Source organism: Coregonus clupeaformis, chromosome 8, assembly GCF_020615455.1.
Source record: "Coregonus clupeaformis isolate EN_2021a chromosome 8, ASM2061545v1, whole genome shotgun sequence".
NCBI lineage: Eukaryota > Metazoa > Chordata > Actinopteri > Salmoniformes > Salmonidae > Coregonus > Coregonus clupeaformis.
Genome location: NC_059199.1, coordinates 4,922,047 through 4,943,356, shown reverse-complemented (window position 1 = coordinate 4,943,356; position 21,310 = coordinate 4,922,047). Strand labels below are relative to the sequence as shown.

Here is a 21,310-nt window from a genome sequence, read left to right as displayed (position 1 = left end):
AGGGAGAGAGGGAGATAGAGAGGGAGAGAGAGAGGGAGAGAGAGAGAGAGATTTTTCTAAATGAAATGGGAAATGTCACAGTTGGGGTCAATGCAGTTATTACCGGGGACCAACTGCCTTTCGCTTAAGACACGGTGCTAGAACTGTCTGAGAATAATGGAGTCCGCCGTTTTTCTTGCCCCACTGGTCTAATCTCAATAAAACAGTGCTCTTATATACAGTAAGTTTGTGGTTCCCTAGACTCCTCCCAAGTGCACTTCTGACAGTGAGGACATGTCTTATTCTGAACAGCTGTTTGCTCTGTCTTCTAAAAAGTTGATTATTTTAAAGAGTATTCTAAGATTCTTCTAAAGAATATTCTAAACAGATTAACTGAATCTATATGGATGGTTCTATAACTGCAGGTATGCACACACTAGAGTATTAATGGATAGGAGTACTTCTCATAGCCTGGTTCCAGATCTGTTTCTGCTGTCTTGCCAACTACTATGGTCATTGTCATGCCAAACGTGACAAAAACTGACTTATCCTATGAGAAGGATAGCCTGGGTTCAGATATATTTGTGTCGTCTTGGCAACTACTATGTTAATTGTCATCAGTGATGTAGTGGTAAAGAAAAAAGGTGGGTAAACTTGATCGCCGGTCGCAGTGAATAAAGTAACGCTCCTTATACTTGCAATGCATTCTTCCGCAAAAGGTGGGTAAACTGCGTTTAATTCTATTTACCCTCCACTACACCACTGATTGTCATACAAAACACCACCATAGTACTTGGCTATACACCATGAACAGATCTGGGACCAGGCTATACTGCTATTCACTGTAGTCTTTTGTTCCATCGCTCTACAATGAAAAGCCCTTAGATCAGAGGTGTTGGACCACTGGTCCCAGGGGACTGTGGTTGTCCTCTAGTTATTGTTTCGCTTCCTTGCCTCAGCACTTAATGGATTAATTAAAGTTGTTAATGGGACAGAAGGTCACCTGGTCTGGTTATTCCTCGCAGTGCTGCACTGTATCCAACTAGCCATTGGTTGGCTGTGTGTAGGTTAACTCAATAAGATGGGACATTTATGTCTGGAGAGGATCTGCTGATTTATGGATGTGTCACAAATGGCATCCTACTCCATATACAGTGCCTTACTTTTGATCAGAGCCTTATATGGTGCCATTTGGGATGCAGGCCATGTTCCACAGTCACAGTTTTGCTTGCATTGTGAGAAGCAGCCAGATTGTCTTCTGCTATGGACAATTCCCTTAAACACACATAGGATTAAGGTGCAGTTGAAGTGGTCAGGCAACATCTAGGTGCAAGAGATGGCGGATTTCCACATCAGGGAAACTTATAGCCAGAAACTTTACCTGTTGAAAACTATTTGAGTCCTTCCTATGCATTGGCACGTCTCTCCTCTCACGCTTTATCTGCATTAAGCTCTTAAGTGACTGTTTTAAAACGGGCCAGGGGGATGGCAGGCGACGCTAGCCGTTAAGGCTGCCGCCTGGCAGAGAGCGGCGGTGGCGGCCATTAAACAGCGGGGCAGTCTATTGTCGCACAGTGAAGGTTAAAGTGAAATGTGGAAAAACACAATGAAAGGCTGCTCCACCGCCGCTCGCCGCCGCCATTAAACTAAAACAAAGACCGCCACCGGAAAAGGGAATTAAGGGTATTTTTCTTAAATATTTCATCTGGATCTAGAGTTATGGCATTGTGGCGTGTTGAGGTTATGGGAGTTTACCTGGAATTAGCCCCATGCGTTTCCGTTTAACCCAGCCAGAACCTTTTAGAAAAGAAACATGAGTCAACCTGCAATCAATGTGTGTGTGTTTTTCCTCCCATTAGCTCCATTATGCTGGGGCCCATAGGCTAATTGTTATGTGATTTGTCCCCCACAGCAATCCAAGGAAAGCTTCAACCCCAACTGTTCTTTCTGGAGTTACTCCAAGCGGACCATGACGGGCTACTGGTCGACGCAAGATTGCCGGTTGCTAGGCACCAACAGGACTCACACGACGTGCTCTTGTACCCACCTGACCAACTTTGCAGTCCTCATGGCTCACGTGGAGGTCAAGGTAAGGCCTGTTCCACCATCTCCTCGTCCCGTATAATCAATTAAATTTCCTCAAGTAGTAGAAGATGGAGAGCTCTGTTTTGCGACCTTCAAAATACACATTCTACAAAAAGAAAAGTGCCACGTTTGAGTGGCACAGAGTTAAGATCCAAATCTAAGAGCATTTTTTTGTGCCGAAAGCATCCTTAGTGTTGTGTGTATTAATTGTGTCCCCTTGCCTTGTGCTAGGCCTTGTTTGAAGTAGTTGGAGAGAGTGGCCCTTGCAGGAGGGAAATTCATTTAGACCTTTAAGAGTTCTAGCTAAGAGGCTTCCATTCAATCGTCTGCATACCTACTATGCTTGAAAGCATTTAGAATACCTGAATGCATTGTTGATGAATTGAAGGAGAATCAGCATCTGTTTAAGTTGTGTTGGGGCTGGGTACTGAGACAGCGTAAATTAACACATTTACATTTTCTGTGTATAATGGACCGATAACGATAAAGATTGTATTTATGTGCCTCCTAAAATATGTGGGGTTGTTGGTGTTTGTTATTGTGCTTTTAAGTGTCTCACTGTGATGCTTATTTCCGAGATTACTTTTCAATTGATGTTATTTCGTCACATTGAAGCAAATATATTGCTACTTAATTTTTTTTGACTTTGACGTTTATTTTAAATTTTGTAATTTTTTTGTATTACTTATTTTATTTTTATTTTTTTTGGGGGGGTAGATCAGCTTAAAATTTCAGATAGATTGTAACTTCCATCAATGTAATTGTCTGCATCACTTCCAATCCCCCATGTTTTATATATATATATACTTGGATTTCCAAGATGGCGTACTAGTGCAGTCCTGTTTTTGTCGTGTGTCTGTAAATAGCCTGTAAATACCCTGTTTTTATTTTTATTTTTCGTACATATTTTCCTATCAGACTTTTCATCCTTCTACAAAATATACTTTCCTGCAACCCGCCTCACTCAACGTGGAACGGATTCTATTATTGACTTACCTTTTATCTAGAATCTCCAGTTGAAACTAGCTAGCCAGCTAACTAGCTACTTGCTATTAGCCACAGTTGCTATTTCACCCAGAACATTGGATTTTCTGCCGGAATAATTTAATCACTGGACATTAATAACCGGATCGCAACTAGCTAGCCGCAACCGAATGGATGTTGCTGTTTGGCTAATCACCACTGCCCCCGATGCAAGCACCAGTTAGCCTCGAGCTAGCCTAGAGTCAGGCTCATATCCTGGCTATCTACCTCTAGGTCTACCGGACGGGAGTAGCCAGCTAACTAGCTACTTGCTACCGTTAGCGGTTTTTCACCATTGTCCGTGGCCTGCACCACCTACCAGCCAGCTCTAGTCCGGACTATTATTCGGCCAGTCTGCACAGCGCGTTATCGACCCAGAACATATCAGTTTTTCTGCCGGAATCACTGAATCACTGGACCTTTAACTCCGGATTCATCGCTACCAGCTAGCTGCTACAAAATGGACGTTGAGGTCTGGCTAATCATCCTGAGCTAGGCCCATCTCCCATCTCCCGGCTATCTACCTCTCTGTCAACCGGACGGGACCACCTAGTGTTGACACGGAGCCCCGCCGATCCAACACGACTGGTTTGCCGACGAAATAGTCTGATGTGGTTTCAACAGGCTTCCCGGCGACGACCACGAAGATCCATCTGCCAGCCCCGGCCCACTAGCACACGCAAACTACAACTGTGCTCCCTGCTAGCTGTGCTGAAGCACCAATTTGAACTGCTCTCGGACTCACATATTGCTGTTCACTGGACCTTATGATCACTCAGCTGCACAGCTGATGCCTGCTGGACTGTTCCTTTACACGGTACCCTGTCCTGTTTATTCTGTTTAGTCTTAGCCCAAACGTTATCGCTATTTCCAGTTGTGTCTTAGCTCTCTCTAATAACACCTGTGACTGCTTTATGCCTCTCTCCCATGTCAATTATGCCTTGCCTATTGCTGTTTGGGTTAGTTCTTATTATACAATTTAACTGTAGAACCCCTAGTCCCTCTCAAACTGCCTCATATAGTTCCTTTGTTCCACCCCCCATACACGCCGAGACCGGCTCAATCGATGCCTCCAATGACGCTATCTCTTTCATTGTTACCCAACGCTTAGGGTTACCTGAACTGTACTCATATCCTTCCATATCCTTTTCTGTACATAATGCCCTGAATCTTTTCTACAACGCCCGGAGAACTGCCCCCTTTATTCTATGTACCCAACGCACTAGAAGACCAGTTCTTAAAGCCTTTAGTCGTATCCTTATTCTTGTCCTCCTCTGTTCCTCTGGTGATGTAGAGGCTAACCCAGGCCCTGCAGCCCCCAGTATCACTCCTACTCCCCAGGAGCTATCATTTGTTGACTTCTGTAACCGTAAAAGTCTTGGTTTTCTGCACATAAATATCAGAAGCCTCCTTCCTAAGTTTGAGTTATTCACTGCGTTAGCACACTCCGCCAACCCTGATGTTCTAGCAGTGTCTGAATCCTGGCTTAGGAAGGCCACCAAAAATTCTGAAATTTCCATCCCCAACTATAACATTTTCCGTTTAGATAGAACTGCCAAAGGGGGTGGAGTTGCAATCTACTGTAGAGATAGCCTGCAGAGCTCCATCATACTATCCAGGTCTGTGCCCAAACAGTTTGAGCTTCTACTTCTAAAAATCCACCTTTCCAGAAATAAATCTCTCACTGTTGCCGCTTGCTACAGACCCCCCTCAGCCCCCAGCTGTGCCCTGGACACCATATGTGAATTGATTGCCCCCATCTATCCTCAGAGTTCGTACTGCTTGGTGACCTAAATTGGGATATGCTTAACACCCCGGCCATCCTACAATCTAAACTAGATGCCCTCAATCTCACACAAATTATCAACGAACCTACCAGGTACAACCCTAAATCCGTAAACATGGGTACCCTCATAGATATCATCCTGACTAACTTACCCTCTAAATACACCTCCGCTGTCTTCAACCAGGATCTCAGCGATCACTGCCTTATTGCCTGCGTCCGTAACGGGTCCGCGGTCAAACGACCACCCCTCATCACTGTCAAACGCTCCCAAAAACACTTCAGCGAGCAGGCCTTCCTAATTGACCTGGCCCAGGTATCCTGGATGGATATAGATTTCATTCCGTCAGTAGAGGATGCCTGGTTGTTCTTTAAAAGTAATTTCCTCTCAATCTTAAATAGACATGCCCCATTCAAAAATACAGAACTAAGAACAGATATAGCCCCTGGTTCTCCTCAGACTTGACTGCCCTTGACCAGCACAAAAACATCCTGTGGCGTACTGCATTAGCATCAGATAGCCCCCGCGATATGCAACTTTTCAGGGAAGTTAGGAACCAATATACACAAGCAGTTAGGAAAGCAAAGGCTAACTTTTTCAAACAGAAATTTGCATCCTGTAGCACTAACTCCAAAAAGTTTTGGGACACTGTAAAGTCCATGGAAAATAAGAGCACTTCCTCCCAGCTGCCCACTGCACTGAGGCTAGGAAACACTATCACCACCGATAAATCTGCAATAATCGAGAATTTCAACAAGCATTTTGCTACGGCTGGCCATGCTTTCCACCTGGCTACCACTACCCCGGCCACCAGCTCTGCACCCTCCGCTGCAACTTGCCCATGCCCCCCCCCGCTTCTCCTTCACACAAATCCAGACAGCTGATGTTCTAAAAGAGCTGCAAAATCTGGACCCCTACAAATCATCTGGGCTAGACAATCTGGACCCTTTCTTTCTAAAACTAGCCGCCGAAATTGTCGCAACCCCTATTACTAGCCTGTTCAACCTCTCTTTCGTAACGTCTGAGATCCCCAGAGATTGAAAGCTGCCGCGGTCATCCCCCCTCTTCAAAGGGGGTGACACTCTAGATCCAAACTGTTACAGACCCATATCCATCCTGCCCTGCCTTTCAAAAGTTTTTGAAAGCCAAGTCAACAAACAGATCACCGACCATTTCGAATCCCACCGTACCTTCTCCGCTATGCAATCCGGTTTCCGAGCTGGTCATGGGTGCACTTCAGCCACGCTCAAGGTCCTAAACGATATTATAACCGCGATCGATAATAGACAGTACTGTGCAGCCGTTTTCATTGACCTGGCCAAGGCTTTCGACTCTGTCAACCACCGCATTCTTATTGGCAGACTAAATAGCCTTGGTTTCTCAAATGACTGCCTCGCCTGGTTCACCAACTACTTCTCAGATAGAGTTCAATGTGTCAAATCGGAGGGCCTGTTGTCTGGACCTATGGCAGTCTCTATGGGGGTGCCACAGGGCTCAATTCTTGGGCCGACTCTTTTCTCTGTGTATATCAATGACGTCGCTCTTGCTGCTGGTGACTCTCAGATCCACCTCTACGCAGACGACACCATTTTGTATACATCTGGCCCTTCATTGGACACTGTGTTAACAAACCTCCAAACGAGCTTCAATTCCATACAACACTCCTTCAGTAGCCTCCAACTGCTCTTAAACACTAGTAAAACTAAATGCATGCTCTTCAACCGAACGCTGCTTGCACCCGCCCACCCGACTAGAATCACTACTCTCGACGGGTCTGACCTAGAGTATGTGGACAACTACAAATATCTAGGTGTCTGGTTAGACTGTAAACTCTCCTTCCAGACTCACATTAAGAATCTCCAATCCAAAGTTAAATCTAGAATCGGTTTCCTATTTCGCAACAAAGCCTCCTTCACTCATGCTGCCAAACATGCCCTCGTAAAACTGACTATCCTACCGATCCTTGACTTCGGCGATGTAATTTACAAAATAGCCTCCAACACTCTACTCAGCAAATTGGATGTAGTCTATCACAGTGCCATCCGTTTTGTCTCCAAAGCCCCATATAATACCCACCACTGTGACCTGTACGCTCTTGTTGGCTGGTCCTCACTACATATTCGTCGCCAAACCCACTGGCTCCAGGCCATCTATAAATCACTGCTAGGCAAATCCCTGCCTTATCTTAGCTCATTGGTCACCATAGCAACACCCACCCGTAGTCTGCGCTCCAGCCGGGTATATCTCACTGGTCATCCCCAAAGCCAACACCTCCTTTGGCCGCAATTCCTTCCAGTTCTCTGCTGCCAATGACTGGAACAAATTGCAAAAATCTCTGAAGCTGGAGACACTTATCTCCCTCACTAACTTTAAGCATCAGTTGTCAGAGCACCTTACCGATCACTGCACCTGTACACAGCCCATCTGAAATTAGCCCGCCCAACTACCTCATCCCTATATTGTTATCTATTTTGCTCATTTGTACCCCAGTATCTCTATTTGCACATCATCTCTTGCACATCTATCATTCCAGTGTTAATACTAATTGTAATTATTTTGCACTATAGCCTATTTTATTGCCTACCTCCATAACTTGCTAAATTTGCACACTGTATATTATATGTATTTCTGTTGTATTTTTGACTTTGTTTTGTTTTACCCCATATGTAACTCTGTGTTTTGTTTTTATCGCACTGCTATGCTTTATCTTGGCCAGGTCGCAGTTGTAAATGAGAACTTGTTCTCAACTGGTTTACCTGGTTAAATAAAGGTTAAATAAATAAAAATAAAAATACAGTGGGGAGAACAAGTATTTGATACACTGCCGATTTTGCAGGTTTTCCTACTTACAAAGCATGTAGAGGTCTGTAATTTACATCATAGGTACACTTCAACTGTGAGAGACGGAATCTAAAACAAAAATACAGAAAATCACATTGTATGATTTTTAAGTAATTCATTTGCATTTTATTGCATGACATAAGTATTTGATAAAAAGTATCAGAAGTATCAGAAAAGCAGAACTTAATATTTGGTACAGAAACCTTTGTTTGCAATTACAGAGATCATACGTTTCCTGTAGGTCTTGACCAGGTTTGCACACACTGCAGCAGGGATTTTGGCCCACTCCTCCATACAGACCTTCTCCAGATCCTTCAGGTTTCGGGGCTGTCTCTGGCCAATTCGTACTTTCAGCTCCCTCCAAAGATTTTATATTGGTTTCAGGTCTGGAGACTGGCTAGGCCACTCAGGACCTTGAGATGCTTCTTACGGAGCCACTCCTTAGTTGCCCTGGCTGTGTGTTTCGGGTCGTTGTCATGCTAGAAGACCCAGCCACGACCCATCTTCAATGCTCTTACTGAGGGAAGGAGGTTGTTGGCCAAGATCTCGCGATACATGGCCCCATCCACCCTCCCCTCAATACGGTGCAGTCGTCCTGTCCCCTTTGCAGAAAAGCATCCCCAAAGAATGATGTTTCCACCTCCATGCTTCACGGTTGGGATGGTGTTCTTGGGGTTGTACTCATCCTTCTTCTTCCTCCAAACACGGCGAGTGGAGTTTAGACCAAAAAGCTATATTTTTGTCTCATCAGACCACATTACCTTCTCCCATTCCTCCTCTGGATCATCCAGATGGTCATTGGCAAACTTCAGATGGGCCTGGACATGCACTGGCTTGAGCAGGGGGACCTTGCGTGCGCTGCAGGATTTTAATCCATGACGGCGTAGTGTGTTACTAATGGTTTTCTTTGAGACTGTGGTCCCAGCTCTCTTCAGGTCATTGACCAGGTCCTGCCGTGTAGTTCTGGGCTGATCCCTCACCTTCCTCATGATCATTGATGCTCCACGAGGTGAGATCTTGCATGGAGCCCCAGACGAAGGGTGATTGACCGTCATCTTGAACTTCTTCCATTTTCTAATAATTGCGCCAACAGTTGTTGCCTTCTCACCAAGCTGCTTGCCTATTGTCCTGTAGCACATCCCAGCCTTGTGCAGGTCTACAATTTTATCCCTGATATCCTTACACAGATAATAGTAAAACTGAAATCTCACTAAAAAAAAATACAGACCTCTACAGTACAAAACAATACATGCTTTGTAAGTAGTAAAACCTGCAAAATCGGCAGTGTATCAAATACTTGTTCTCCCCACTGTATATATATATATATATATATATATATATATATACATACATACATACATACATATACACATACATATACACATATACATACATACACATACACATACATATATAAATATATATATACACATACATATACACACATACACACACACATACATACATACATACATACATACATACATACATACATACATACAGTGGGGAAAAAAAGTATTTAGTCAGCCACCAATTGTGCAAGTTCTCCCACTTAAAAAGATGAGAGAGGCCTGTAATTTTCATCATAGGTACACGTCAACTATGACAGACAAAATGAGAAAAGAAATTCCAGAAAATCACATTGTAGGATTTTAATGAATTTATTTGCAAATTATGGTGGAAAATAAGTATTTGGTCAATAACAAAAAAGTTTCTCAATACTTTGTTATATACCCTTTGTTGGCAATGACACAGGTCAAACGTTTTCTGTAAGTCTTCACAAGGTTTTCACACACTGTTGCTGGTATTTTGGCCCATTCCTCCATGCAGATCTCCTCTAGAGCAGTGAGGTTTTGGGGCTGTCGCTGGGCAACACGGATTTTCAACTCCCTCCAAAGATTTTCTATGGTGTTGAGATCTGGAGACTGGCTAGGGCACTCCAGGACCTTGAAATGCTTCTTACGAAGCCACTCCTTCGTTGCCCGGGCGGTGTGTTTGGGATCATTGTCATGCTGAAAGACCCAGCCACGTTTCATCTTCAATGCCCTTGCTGATGGAAGGAGGTTTTCACTCAAAATCTCACGATACATGGCCCCATTCATTCTTTCCTTTACACGGATCAGTCGTCCTGGTCCCTTTGCAGAAAAACAGCCCCCAAAGCATGATGTTTCCATCCCCATGCTTCACAGTAGGTATGGTGTTCTTTGGATGCAACTCAGCATTCTTTGTACTCCAAACACGACTGAGTTGAGTTTTTACCAAAAAGTTATATTTTGGTTTCATCTGACCATATGACATTCTCCCAATCCTCTTCTGGATCATCCAAATGCACTCTAGCAAACTTCAGACGGGCCTGGACATGTACTGGCTTAAGCAGGGGGACACAGCAGGATTTGAGTCCCTGGCGGCGTAGTGTGTTACTGATGGTAGGCTTTGTTACTTTGGTCCCAGCTCTCTGCAGGTCATTCACTAGGTCCCCCGTGTGGTTCTGGGATTTTTGCTCACCGTTCTTGTGATCATTTTGACCCCACGGGGTGAGATCTTGCGTGGAGCCCCAGATCGAGGGAGATTATCAGTGGTGTTGTATGTCTTCCATTTCCTAATAATTGCTCCCACAGTTGATTTCTTCAAACCAAGCTGCTTACCTATTGCAGATTCAGTCTTCCCATCCTGGTGCAGGTCTACAATTTTGTTTCTGGTGTCCTTTGACAGCTCTTTGGTCTTGGCCATAGTGGAGTTTGGAGTGTGACTGTTTGAGGTTGTGGACAGGTGTATTTTATACTGATAACAAGTTCAAACAGGTGCCATTAATACAGGAAACGAGGGGAGGACAGAGGAGCCTCTTAAAGAAGAAGTTACAGGTCTGTGAGAGCCAGAAATCTTGCTTGTTTGTAGGTGACCAAATACTTATTTTCCACCATAATTTGCAAATAAATTCATTAAAAATCCTACAATGTGATTTTCTGGATTTTTTTTTCTCAATTTGTCTGTCATAGTTGACGTGTACCTATGATGAAAATTACAGGCATCTCTCATCTTTTTAAATGGGAGAACTTGCACAATTGGTGGCTGACTAAATACTTTTTTTCCCCACTGTACATACATACATACACATACATATCCTTTTAAAATATATATATATATTCCCCTTTAATACTTTCCAACCCCACCACCCTTTCCCTACTTGGAGTAAACTAGTGATCAACAACGCTTAGGCCTCTACTTCCAGCCCATACCCACTATCTACATTTTATGGACACAGTCAATTTTACAATAATTATATTTTGTTCGTTTTTTCTCCTAAACTTTGACCTTTATTTGTTGCTGTCTCATTTCCCTGAGAGGTCTTCTCGTTCCTGAACCTCTACCCCTGCAGTTTCTGAGGGGAACAAAGACTCTTATGAAAGAAAGATTTAGTGAAAGGGTGCATTTATTTAAAAACAATTTATATATTGCGTCTTAGTGCCATTTTACCTGGGAAAAAATATCTGTGTGTTCTTTCATTGCACCGTTGGATTATTCATTATCTGCTTTAGTCTTCTGGGAAAAAAACAGAAAGAGATGAGAAATAATAAATAAATAGAAGTGTTTGACAGACACAAGAAAAGTGAGGAGGGAGAGAGAACACCTATAATAGGAGATCTCTTTCTCTTTTTCTCTCTCTCCCTCTCTCTCTTTCTCACTCTCTCTCCCCCTCTCTCTCCCCTCTCTCTCGCTTTCTCTCTCCCTCCCCCTCTCTCTTCTCTTTATCTCTCTCCCCTTCACCCCTCCCACCTCTCTCTCTCCCCTCTCTCTCTCTCTCTCTCCCTCCCTCTCTCCCTCTCTCTCTCTCTCTCTCTCTCTCTCTCTCTCTCTCTCTCTCTCTCTCTCTCTCTCTCTCTCTCTCTCTCTCTCTCTCTCTCTCTCCCCTCTATCTCTCCCCTATCTCTCTCTCCCCTCTTTCTCTCCCCCCTCTTTCTCTCTCTCTCTCTCCCCCCTCTTTCTTGCACACTCTCTTTCCCTCTCTCCCCCAAGGCAGTGAACCCTAGTCAGCAGGGAAGGAGGACTCTATAATGCCTCTCCCAGTTGGCCCAAGGCCATGTAACCACAGGCCCCGGGACCTCCCTTAGCCCTGTCCTCGCCGCCCCAGCTCCCACCCCGCACCAGCCAACCAGCCCCTCTTGACCAAAGGGGGTCACCCCCAGTGAGCAGGAGTTACTGTTTGTCACTAAGCCGCTTGGCTTGGGGGAGCCAGTGTTTTCAAGCCTCAGTGTCAAACCGGGCCATGAATGCAGAGGGAAGCTGTGAATAATCTAGGGGCCTTAACAGACAAAAAAAGGGAAAAATAGGACAAAATGGGAGTGAAAGAAGCGCTTTGTCATATGATTCCCTCACCTTTTGGAAACCCCAGGATGCTGGTGTTCATTCAGGGGGAAAGTGGAAAGTCGTTACACCCCATTTCCAAAATGGCTGCATTTTTCGAACTCTTTATCTTTCTGCTCGGTCGGAATAAAGGCAGGGTGTTGTTGAAAGACATTTAGGTTCTGAGGAAACGCAGGCATCCATTGACAAACTGCAAAGGCATTCCAATCCGGAAGCACTAATGAATGGTAAAGAAAGAGCACAAAAATGCCATAAATTGGAGTGACCATATTTTGTCTCCATGGCAACAAAACATTCTGCGCTGCTCTGTCTCGGCATTGTTATTACACATTACCCTCTGAGTGAGAGATTACAGATTGGCATGCCGCAATTACCACCTTCACTTTGAGTGGGCAGAGTCCCCCCATCATCATCTTTCATTTTGCTGTATTCCGGCAGATAGACAGGGTGTTCCAGTAGAAATAACAATAATACTACTCTATTTTTAAGTTTGGAAGTGTAAGGGCTTTTATGATAACAAGACATTGTTTGATGCGTTCAGTTGTTCATAAACTTATTACTGTAAGCGTTGTAGATATTACTTAGTCCTAGATAGAGATATTACTAATTTGAGGTATTGTTAAGAGGCTGTAGTAGTTTATATACAGTAAAGTATGTACATTATAAAGAACTTAGTAGTTAATACACAGTATGCAATGGCTTCCCAGCGGGCGAAGTTGGTTGAAATGATGTCTCTACAACCCGTTTTCAACCAGAACTGTATCTGCTGGACATTTTGAAGCTGACCAAATAAGGGTAAATAACCTTTATTAGAAGCATGAACTTGGTGATTTAATGATGTGAACTTTTTCTTAATTCTATTAAGACAACATAGAACGGCTAATGAATAAATAACTGCCCTCATCTCCTTCTTGATTGCACCATACTGCCCAGGCTAACTTTAATGTTTATACTTTACCTTTGAACTTAAAGCATATGGGAGATTATCATGCTCGCTCAGTACTGTAGATATATGTATCCAGAATCCACAGACTCTGACTCTCTGAGGAATGAATTATGTTTCTAGTCAATTATCACCTTTCTGAACTTACTGTGTAACTTTGATCTCTGTCAAAGGAGAAAAAAAAGATCCGTCTTTTTCTATTGATTATCTGTGGACTTGCACTTATTGAAGGCTTGTACTGACTGAATCATTGTCCCCTTTAAAAAGTCAACACAGTCCTGAAGGCCATCGACAGTGTGACTCACTATCATATCCCAATAGACACAGGCACACACACTCACACACCGTGTCTGTCAACGACAGGGAGTGAGGTAGCTGCCGTCACTTTAGTCTCTCTCACCTCTCAGGCCTTTTGTGCACCAACATGAGCTAGCTAGTCATCCCATTCCTCAGCTGTTCCTGTCGACGCACTGAAGTACACCCGTCGGCCGCATAAACAAATGAAATCAAACGGCCCGTCACCAGCTGTGTGTTAGTCAGAGATTATGTCGCTTTTGTGTCTCCAGGAAGGGAAGTGATTGCGAGGGAGTTTCAAGTGAGGATGAGAGTGATTGCTTAAGCGGTCTGTCAAAGTACAGTATGATGTCTCCTCTAATCATTCAACTCCCAACTGCTCTCTCATCAAACATAGAAATAGTATGTTAATAATAACTCATATTTAAAAGGGGTGTTTAAGTCTATTGCTATGCTCCTCTTTCCGGCTGGAAGTTACTCAAAGAGAAGATTTGGTTGTTGTTTGAATGAAGGTTTCCAACGGCTGTTGGGAATTGCTTCAACTTGTCCTAGCAGGTTGTCATTCCTGTCAATATCCAACTTGATCTCTTTTAACCCTAAAAGTGCCAACATAATTTCGATATCCTGTTTTTGATCCTGAAATGTTGGACTTTGTCAAGCAACTACTTACCGACAAAAAAAAACAATTTACCATGATTTCTGTGTGGATATGGAAGAATGAAAAATAATCTATGTTTTGTATAGTAGTGGTGTGCGGCTAACATTATGACCAAACCGGCCTTGAGTTTGTCTATCCCCACCGGACACGCAGGTTGAAATATCAAAACTAACTCTGAACCAAGTATATTCATTTGGGGAAAGGTCGAAACACATATGAAACATTCATGGACATTTAGCTAGCTAGTTTACTGTTGCTAGCTAATTTGTCCTGGGATATAAACATTGGGTTGTTATTTTACCTGAAATGCACAAGGTCCATTTTTTGTGCTGGATCTTTGTAGAATTTTGACCCATTTTGAGCCACACAAAATGGTGTGTTCTCTACTGTCTTCTTCCTTCGTCTTCTTCCTTCTTTTTCATCTTTCTTCCTTCTTCCTCCTTTTTCTTCTTCTTTCTTCTCCTCCATGGCGGTTGGAGTGTGGACCTCATCCATCTTTCAATCACCCACGTGGGTATGTGCTCCTAAATACCAATGAGGAGATGGGAGAGGCGTGACTTGCATCGCATCAAGCGCCTAAAATAGAACCAAGTTCTAATTTAGCGCCTGGCTACACAGACACTCGTAGACGCATGCGAGCAGTTTGGATGAAATGATTGAATAACATGTATGTGTACATTTATTTCGCAACGCTTGCACACGCAAAGCGGGCGCTGTGGTCAGCATGTAAGCTGAAAATGTTGACTTAATAGTAAACTTTGTTATAAAAGCACCAAATTTGTCACCCTGAAAATATATAAATATGGAGCCATCCCAGATTTGGCCCCTAGGGGGCGTAGCAGCCACTATAACTTAAAAATAACACTTTTAATAAATAACAGACAAATGTATGTTGAAACATCAAATTTGACTATAATTGTCAGAAAAGTGTCTTATGTTGTGGAATTTAAACCATTTACTTGTGTTACTGCTTGACAGACAGTGTCTCTTTGCAATCATTAACAATTTGCGGTCGAAAATGACCCCAGTTGGCCCTTTTACGATACAAATATGTTGCCACTTTTAGGGTTAATATGCAGTTTTCTGATAAGACATCTATTTTGATGACGTCATCTTGTTGCCTACATTCAATATTTTAGATTCAAAGGCCTCTTTGTTTTCTGCACAGTGATGTTATATTCATTCCAGTAATGCCATTTAAGTGGTTAATCAAACATAACAAAGGAATTGGAGTTTAAAAAACAGTACACCAGTGTTACTGAAGGACCGACATTTCGTAAAGCCTGCTTTAAACTTTCTTCTTAAGTACCTTAATAGTCCACACACCACCCAGCCAGCTACCCAAGGCAGCAACTCTACTCTTCATCGAACCACCCTCCTTTGAATTTAAGCTTCCATTTCCAAGACAGCCCCGGGGTTGTGGAGGCACTGTTTAAATAGCAGCTAAAACCCCAGCCGAGACTTGGAAAGATAGACCTGTTGTTCATCCACATACAGGCCATTACTTAGGTGGTGAGTGTGTATGCCGGAGTTGGCTGGAGGTAATATCGAGCCACCTGTAAGTAGCACCATTCCCTAGGTACCACCGGGGTAAATCAATGGTGCCTCTCAATGGGATGATGGAAGGAGTGATGCTAAACCCCATACATCAGTGTCCTGGTGGGGTGTCTGAATCGGAAATTATGAAGCTACCATGATACGTTCTAGGCTTTGGACAGTATAGAGGGCACAGTCATTGTGTGCACAGTTCATATGATGTTAACTTATAACCTATTATAACTTCTAACTTCCATCCATCCACCTATTTACAGTAGCTTTCCATCCATCTAAATCTTGATGTGGCATGATAAGCTGTTGTGGTCCCAGTGTCTTGATGTTCATACAAAGAGAAGGTCATCCATGTGCTTTTATGTACGTTTATTTAGAACAGGATAGGATAGGATAGGATGAACTGTAATGTCCCAAGGGGAAAATTGTCTTAGACACGCAGTACTGCTGTATACAAAATTGAGACTGTACATTACACACTCAACTTAATACATACAGTGGGGAGAACAAGTATTTGATACACTGCCGATTTTGCAGGTTTTCCTACTTACAAAGCATGTAGAGGTCTGTAATTTTTATCATAGGTACACTTCAACTGTGAGAGACGGAATCTAAAACAAAAATCCAGAAAATCACATTGTATGATTTTTAAGTAATTAATTTGCATTTTATTGCATGACATAAGTATTTGATCACCTACCAACCAGTAAGAATTCCGGCTCTCACAGACCTGTTAGTTTTTCTTTAAGAAGCCCTCCTGTTCTTCACTCATTACCTGTATTAACTGCACCTGTTTGAACTCGTTACCTGTATAAAAGACACCTGTCCACACACTCAATCAAACAGACTCCAACCTCTCCACAATGGCCAAGACCAGAGAGCTGTGTAAGGACATCAGGGATAAAATTGTAGACCTGCACAAGGCTGGGATGGGCTACAGGACAATAGGCAAGCAACTTGGTGAGAAGGCAACAACTGTTGGCGCAATTATTAGAAAATGGAAGAAGTTCAAGATGACGGTCAATCACCCTCGGTCTGGGGCTCCATGCAAGATCTCACCTCGTGGGGCATCAATGATCATGAGGAAGGTGAGGGATCAGCCCAGAACTACACGGCAGGACCTGGTCAATGACCTGAAGAGAGCTGGGACCACAGTCTCAAAGAAAACCATTAGTAACACACTACGCCGTCATGGATTAAAATCCTGCAGCGCACGCAAGGTCCCCCTGCTCAAGCCAGCGCATGTCCCGTCTGAAGTTTGCCAATGACCATCTGGATGATCCAGAAGAGGAATGAGAGAAGGTCATGTGTTCTGATGAGACAAAAATAGAGCTTTTTGGTCTAAACTCCACTCGCCTTGTTTGGAGGAAGAAGAAGGATGAGTACAACCCCAAGAACACCATCCCAACCGTGAAGCATGGAGGTGGAAACATCATTCTTTGGGGATGCTTTTCTGCAAAGGGGACAGGACGACTGCACCGTATTGAGGGGAGGATGGATGGGGCCATGTATCGCGAGATCTTGGCCAACAACCTCCTTCCCTCAGTAAGAGCATTGAAGATGGGTTGTGGCTGGGTCTTCCAGCATGACAACGACCCAAAACACACAGCCAGGGCAACTAAGGAGTGGCTCCGTAAGAAGCATCTCAAGGTCCTGGAGTGGCCTAGCCAGTCTCCAGACCTGAACCCAATAGAAAATCTTTGGAGGGAGCTGAAAGTCCGTATTGCCCAGCGACAGCCCCGAAACCTGAAGGATCTGGAGAAGGTCTGTATGGAGGAGTGGGCCAAAATCCCTGCTGCAGTGTGTGCAAACATGGTCAAGACCTACAGGAAACGTATGATCTCTGTAATTGCAAACAAAGGTTTCTGTACCAAATATTAAGTTCTGCTTTTTTTGATGTATCAACTACTTATGTCATGCAATAAAATGCAAATTAATTACTTAAAAATCATACAATGTGATTTTCTGTATTTTTGTTTTAGATTCCGTCTCTCACAGTTGAAGTGTACCTATGATAAAAATTACAGACCTCTACATGCTTTGTAAGTAGGAAAACCTGCAAAATCGGCAGTGTATCAAATACTTGTTCTCCCCACTTGCACGTTACCCTTATCATCATACACTTCTCATATAGCCATATACGTAATACTTAGCATATTCTCTTATTCTGTCAGTGGCGTACTAACACAGCTCAGCTTTACTTGCTGCTGTTCAGATTTGATGGACATGGGAATGAAGGAGTGCTTATACCTGTTCAGCTTACACATAGCGTCAGCCTGAGGGGAGGTGGGACCCTATAGCGTCAGCCTGAGGGGAGGAGGGACCCTATAGCGTCAGCCTGAGGGGAGGTGGGACCCTATAGCGTCAGCCTGAGGGGAGGAGGGACCCTATAGCGTCAGCCTGAGGGGAGGAGGGACCCTATAGCGTCAGCCTGAGGGGAGGAGGGACCCTATAGCGTCAGCCTGAGGGGAGGAGGGACCCTATAGCTGATACTGAAGAGTGAAGTAGATGGGAGGGATCTGAAATAGTCTGTAAGGAGGGATGTTGCCTCACACCCATGACCTTCATGGCAGTTTGTATCAGGCGAGCAATTTGGGATTTCAGTTGGACGGATAAATTGCCAAACCAGACTGTGATGCCATATCTCAGGATACTCTCTATGACCGCATAGTAGAACAGGAGCATTGTTTTCTAGTCAACTCTATAGGAAATATAGGCGTTGGACTCTGCAGAAGACACTCTCCACTTGGATCTACCAGCTCAGCACATTGTCCATGTGTACACCCAGGTACTTATACAAACTAACCTGTGCTATGTTGGCATTGTGGACAACCACAGGCACATGGTCACCGACAGATTTGGGGTCAAACACCATCTCATCCTATAAGTAAAGATGATGGTGGACAGATTGCTATCTGGGCGCATTCCACTTTAGAAGGCTGCATAGATGTTCTACCACCGGCATTATATCACGGTTATCATCGCTGAGAACATTGTACGTTTCTATTAGGCACATGCACTGAATGGAAACGTCAAGGTCTCCTTCTGGCCCTTTAAACGTGATGAATGGTCCGAGATCCCTGATTCATGTGCCCTCTTTGCTACCCCTCTCTTCGTCCCATACAGATCATAAATCCTTGCCCATACGTGAAAGTGCCGCGCGACACCCCTCAGTAGGGCCACTGATACCCTTACTACAACATGTGCCCCGCCCCACCATATTTTATGACTGAAGCTCTCTCTCTCTCTCTCTCTCTCTCTCTCTCTCTCTCTCTCTCTCTCTCTCTCTCTCTCTCTCTCTCTCTCTCTCTCTCTCTCTCTCTCTCTCTCTGTCTCTCGTCTCTCTCTGTCTCTGTCTCTCTCTCTCTCTCTCTCTGTCTCTGTCTCTCTCTTCTGTGTCTCTCTCTCTCCTCTCTCTCTGTCTCTGTCTCTCTCTCTCTCTCTCTCTCTGCTCTCTCTCTCTCTCGTCTCTCTCTCTCTCTCTTTCTCTCTCTCTCTCTCTCTGTCTCTGTCTCTCTCTCTCGCTTTCTCTCTCTATGTCTCTCTCTCTCTCTCTCGCTCTCTCTCTCTCTCTCTCTCTCTGTGTCTCTCTCGCTTTCTCTCTCTCTCTCTCTCTGTGTCATCCAGGCAGATTTATGACTTTTAATTGGATTGGCTTCATGCTGCGAGCGGTTGTTTGAGGAATATCAAGGCATGAAGCTCATCTCCACTCTCTCCCATTGGCCCACATGATCTTGACACATCCAGAGCCCAGTGGAGCCACCCCTGTTAGGATGAAGGGTCTCAACGGTGATTCATTTGGTATCATGTGATATCTGATTGGATGGACTTGATTGGAGGTGTCAGGGCATAGGGCGACGGGGAATGCAGTTGACATGTACACTGAGTGTACAAAACATTAGGAACACCTGGTCTTTCCATGACATAGACTGACCAGGTGAAAGATATGATCCCTTATTGATGTCACTCGTTAAATCCACTTCAGTGTAGATGAAGGGGAGGAGACAGGTTAAATAAGGATATTTGAGACATGGATTGTGTATGTGTGCCATTCAGAGGGTGAATGTGCAAAACAAAATATTTAAGTGCCTTTGAATGGGGTATGGTAGTAGGTGCCAGGCGCACTGGTTTGAATGTGTCAAGAACTGCAATGCTGCTGGGTTTTTCACACTCAACAGTTTCCCGTGTGTATCAAGAATGGTCCACCATCCAAAGGACATCCATCCAACTTGACACAACAGTAGGAAGCATTGGAGTCAACATGGGCCAGCATCCCTGTGGAACACTTTCGACACCTTGTAGAGTCCATGCCTCAACAACTTGAGGCTGTTCTGAGGGCAAAAGGGGGTGCAACTCAATATTAGGAAGGTGTTCTTAATGTTTTGTAGACTGTGTCTGACTTCCTGGTAACCCAAGGCCCTATTTTGTGCCTCGCGGTAACAGATCAGGGGCAAACCCAATCTCCCTAGGCATCGGTCTGGAATGAAAAATATGTTTGTTCAAGAAATAAAAAAGGGTGACGGGAGAGATTGGAAGAGAAATCGAATGTGCACAAGAGGCGTACCACCCCAGTAAATAACATGTCCACTGGTATGACTCGATGGCCACCCACGACACAGGCATCCACCGTAGACGTCTGTTAAAGAAGAGGAGCGTTGAGGTTCAGCCACCGTGGCTCTGTGGCGGTAGTGTGCGCCAGCCGGCTGCCATCCTGGACGAGACCCCAGAAAAGGGCCTTCATCATACGGACAAAGTCGTGGTCGGTGGCGCCTTAGCGATCCTCCACACTCCCAGAACAAATAGATGTCACTGAAGTGATCCATCACACAGGTGTGGATGCATCCTACCCCTCCCTCTCCATATCGAGGCAGAGATTGTGATGGATAGAGCCTGAAGCCATGGCACAGCTCGCTAGCTCAACCCACCCTAGGCCCTCTTTTCAAAACAGTCTGCGTCTCCCACCACCCAGCGCATAAAATGCCTTTTGTAGCACAGGGGGACCAGAGACAGACAGACACACACACACACACAGCTCCACCCCCCTGATGTATACACTACGTCTCATCAGGTATGAGAATCAAAAGAGAGCAGGGTAGCGGGCCGACTGTTATTGTACAGCAGCCCCTTAATGATCAGCATCTGTTCTCTCCTCTCTCTCCGCTAGCGTTAGCCTGCGCTCTGCGCACCCGTTAAACAAAGCCTTTGTGTGTCATTTCCTACCAAGTTCCCCTTGCTGCAAAAAAATCCCCCCTGGTTGCTCTAGCCTTTCACCCTGCCCCCCGTGGAGAATAATACTGCTGACTCGGGTGGAAGTTTGATTTAGAGGCAGTGCTCGTTTGTGTGAAAAGATATACTGTGTGCTTTCGGTAAGAAAACAGTGAGGAGTGCATCCTCTATCTGTGACTCACTGATATTGTCCTTGAGGACCATTGTGTAAGCCCAGGACTTTGAAATTGCACATACACACACACACACACACACACACACTTCTAGTTATTGAATACCTGCACTGCAAAATGGACATCCTCAGGAAACACTGCACGTAAATAAAATGTGCAATCATGTTCATCCCAGCTAAAGGCTATGGAGAAGAAAAGGTGTTTCTACCTTTTATCTATTCCTATTGTGTTACCTCCTCGTTACTACTCATGCGTAGTCGACTCTGGAAATGTCGAGTCCAGCAGGGACAGCAGTCAGTTTGAAGGTGGATACCGCGGATACCAGTTTTCTTTGAAGTCTTTTTGAACAAAGCCTAGTTTTATGTTAAAGCCTACTGGAGGGAGAGTGAAGAGA

General features: G+C 44.3%; 1 protein-coding gene across 1 annotated transcript in view; it reads left to right on the top strand.

Annotated features, from left to right (window-relative positions):
• Positions 1 to 21,310, top strand: part of LOC121572102 (adhesion G protein-coupled receptor L3-like) — a 240,196-nt gene that overhangs the window by 164,052 nt on the left and 54,834 nt on the right. The window contains 1 exon segment of the mRNA XM_045221718.1: positions 1,892 to 2,068. Coding sequence (XP_045077653.1) covers positions 1,892 to 2,068 — 177 coding nt within the window.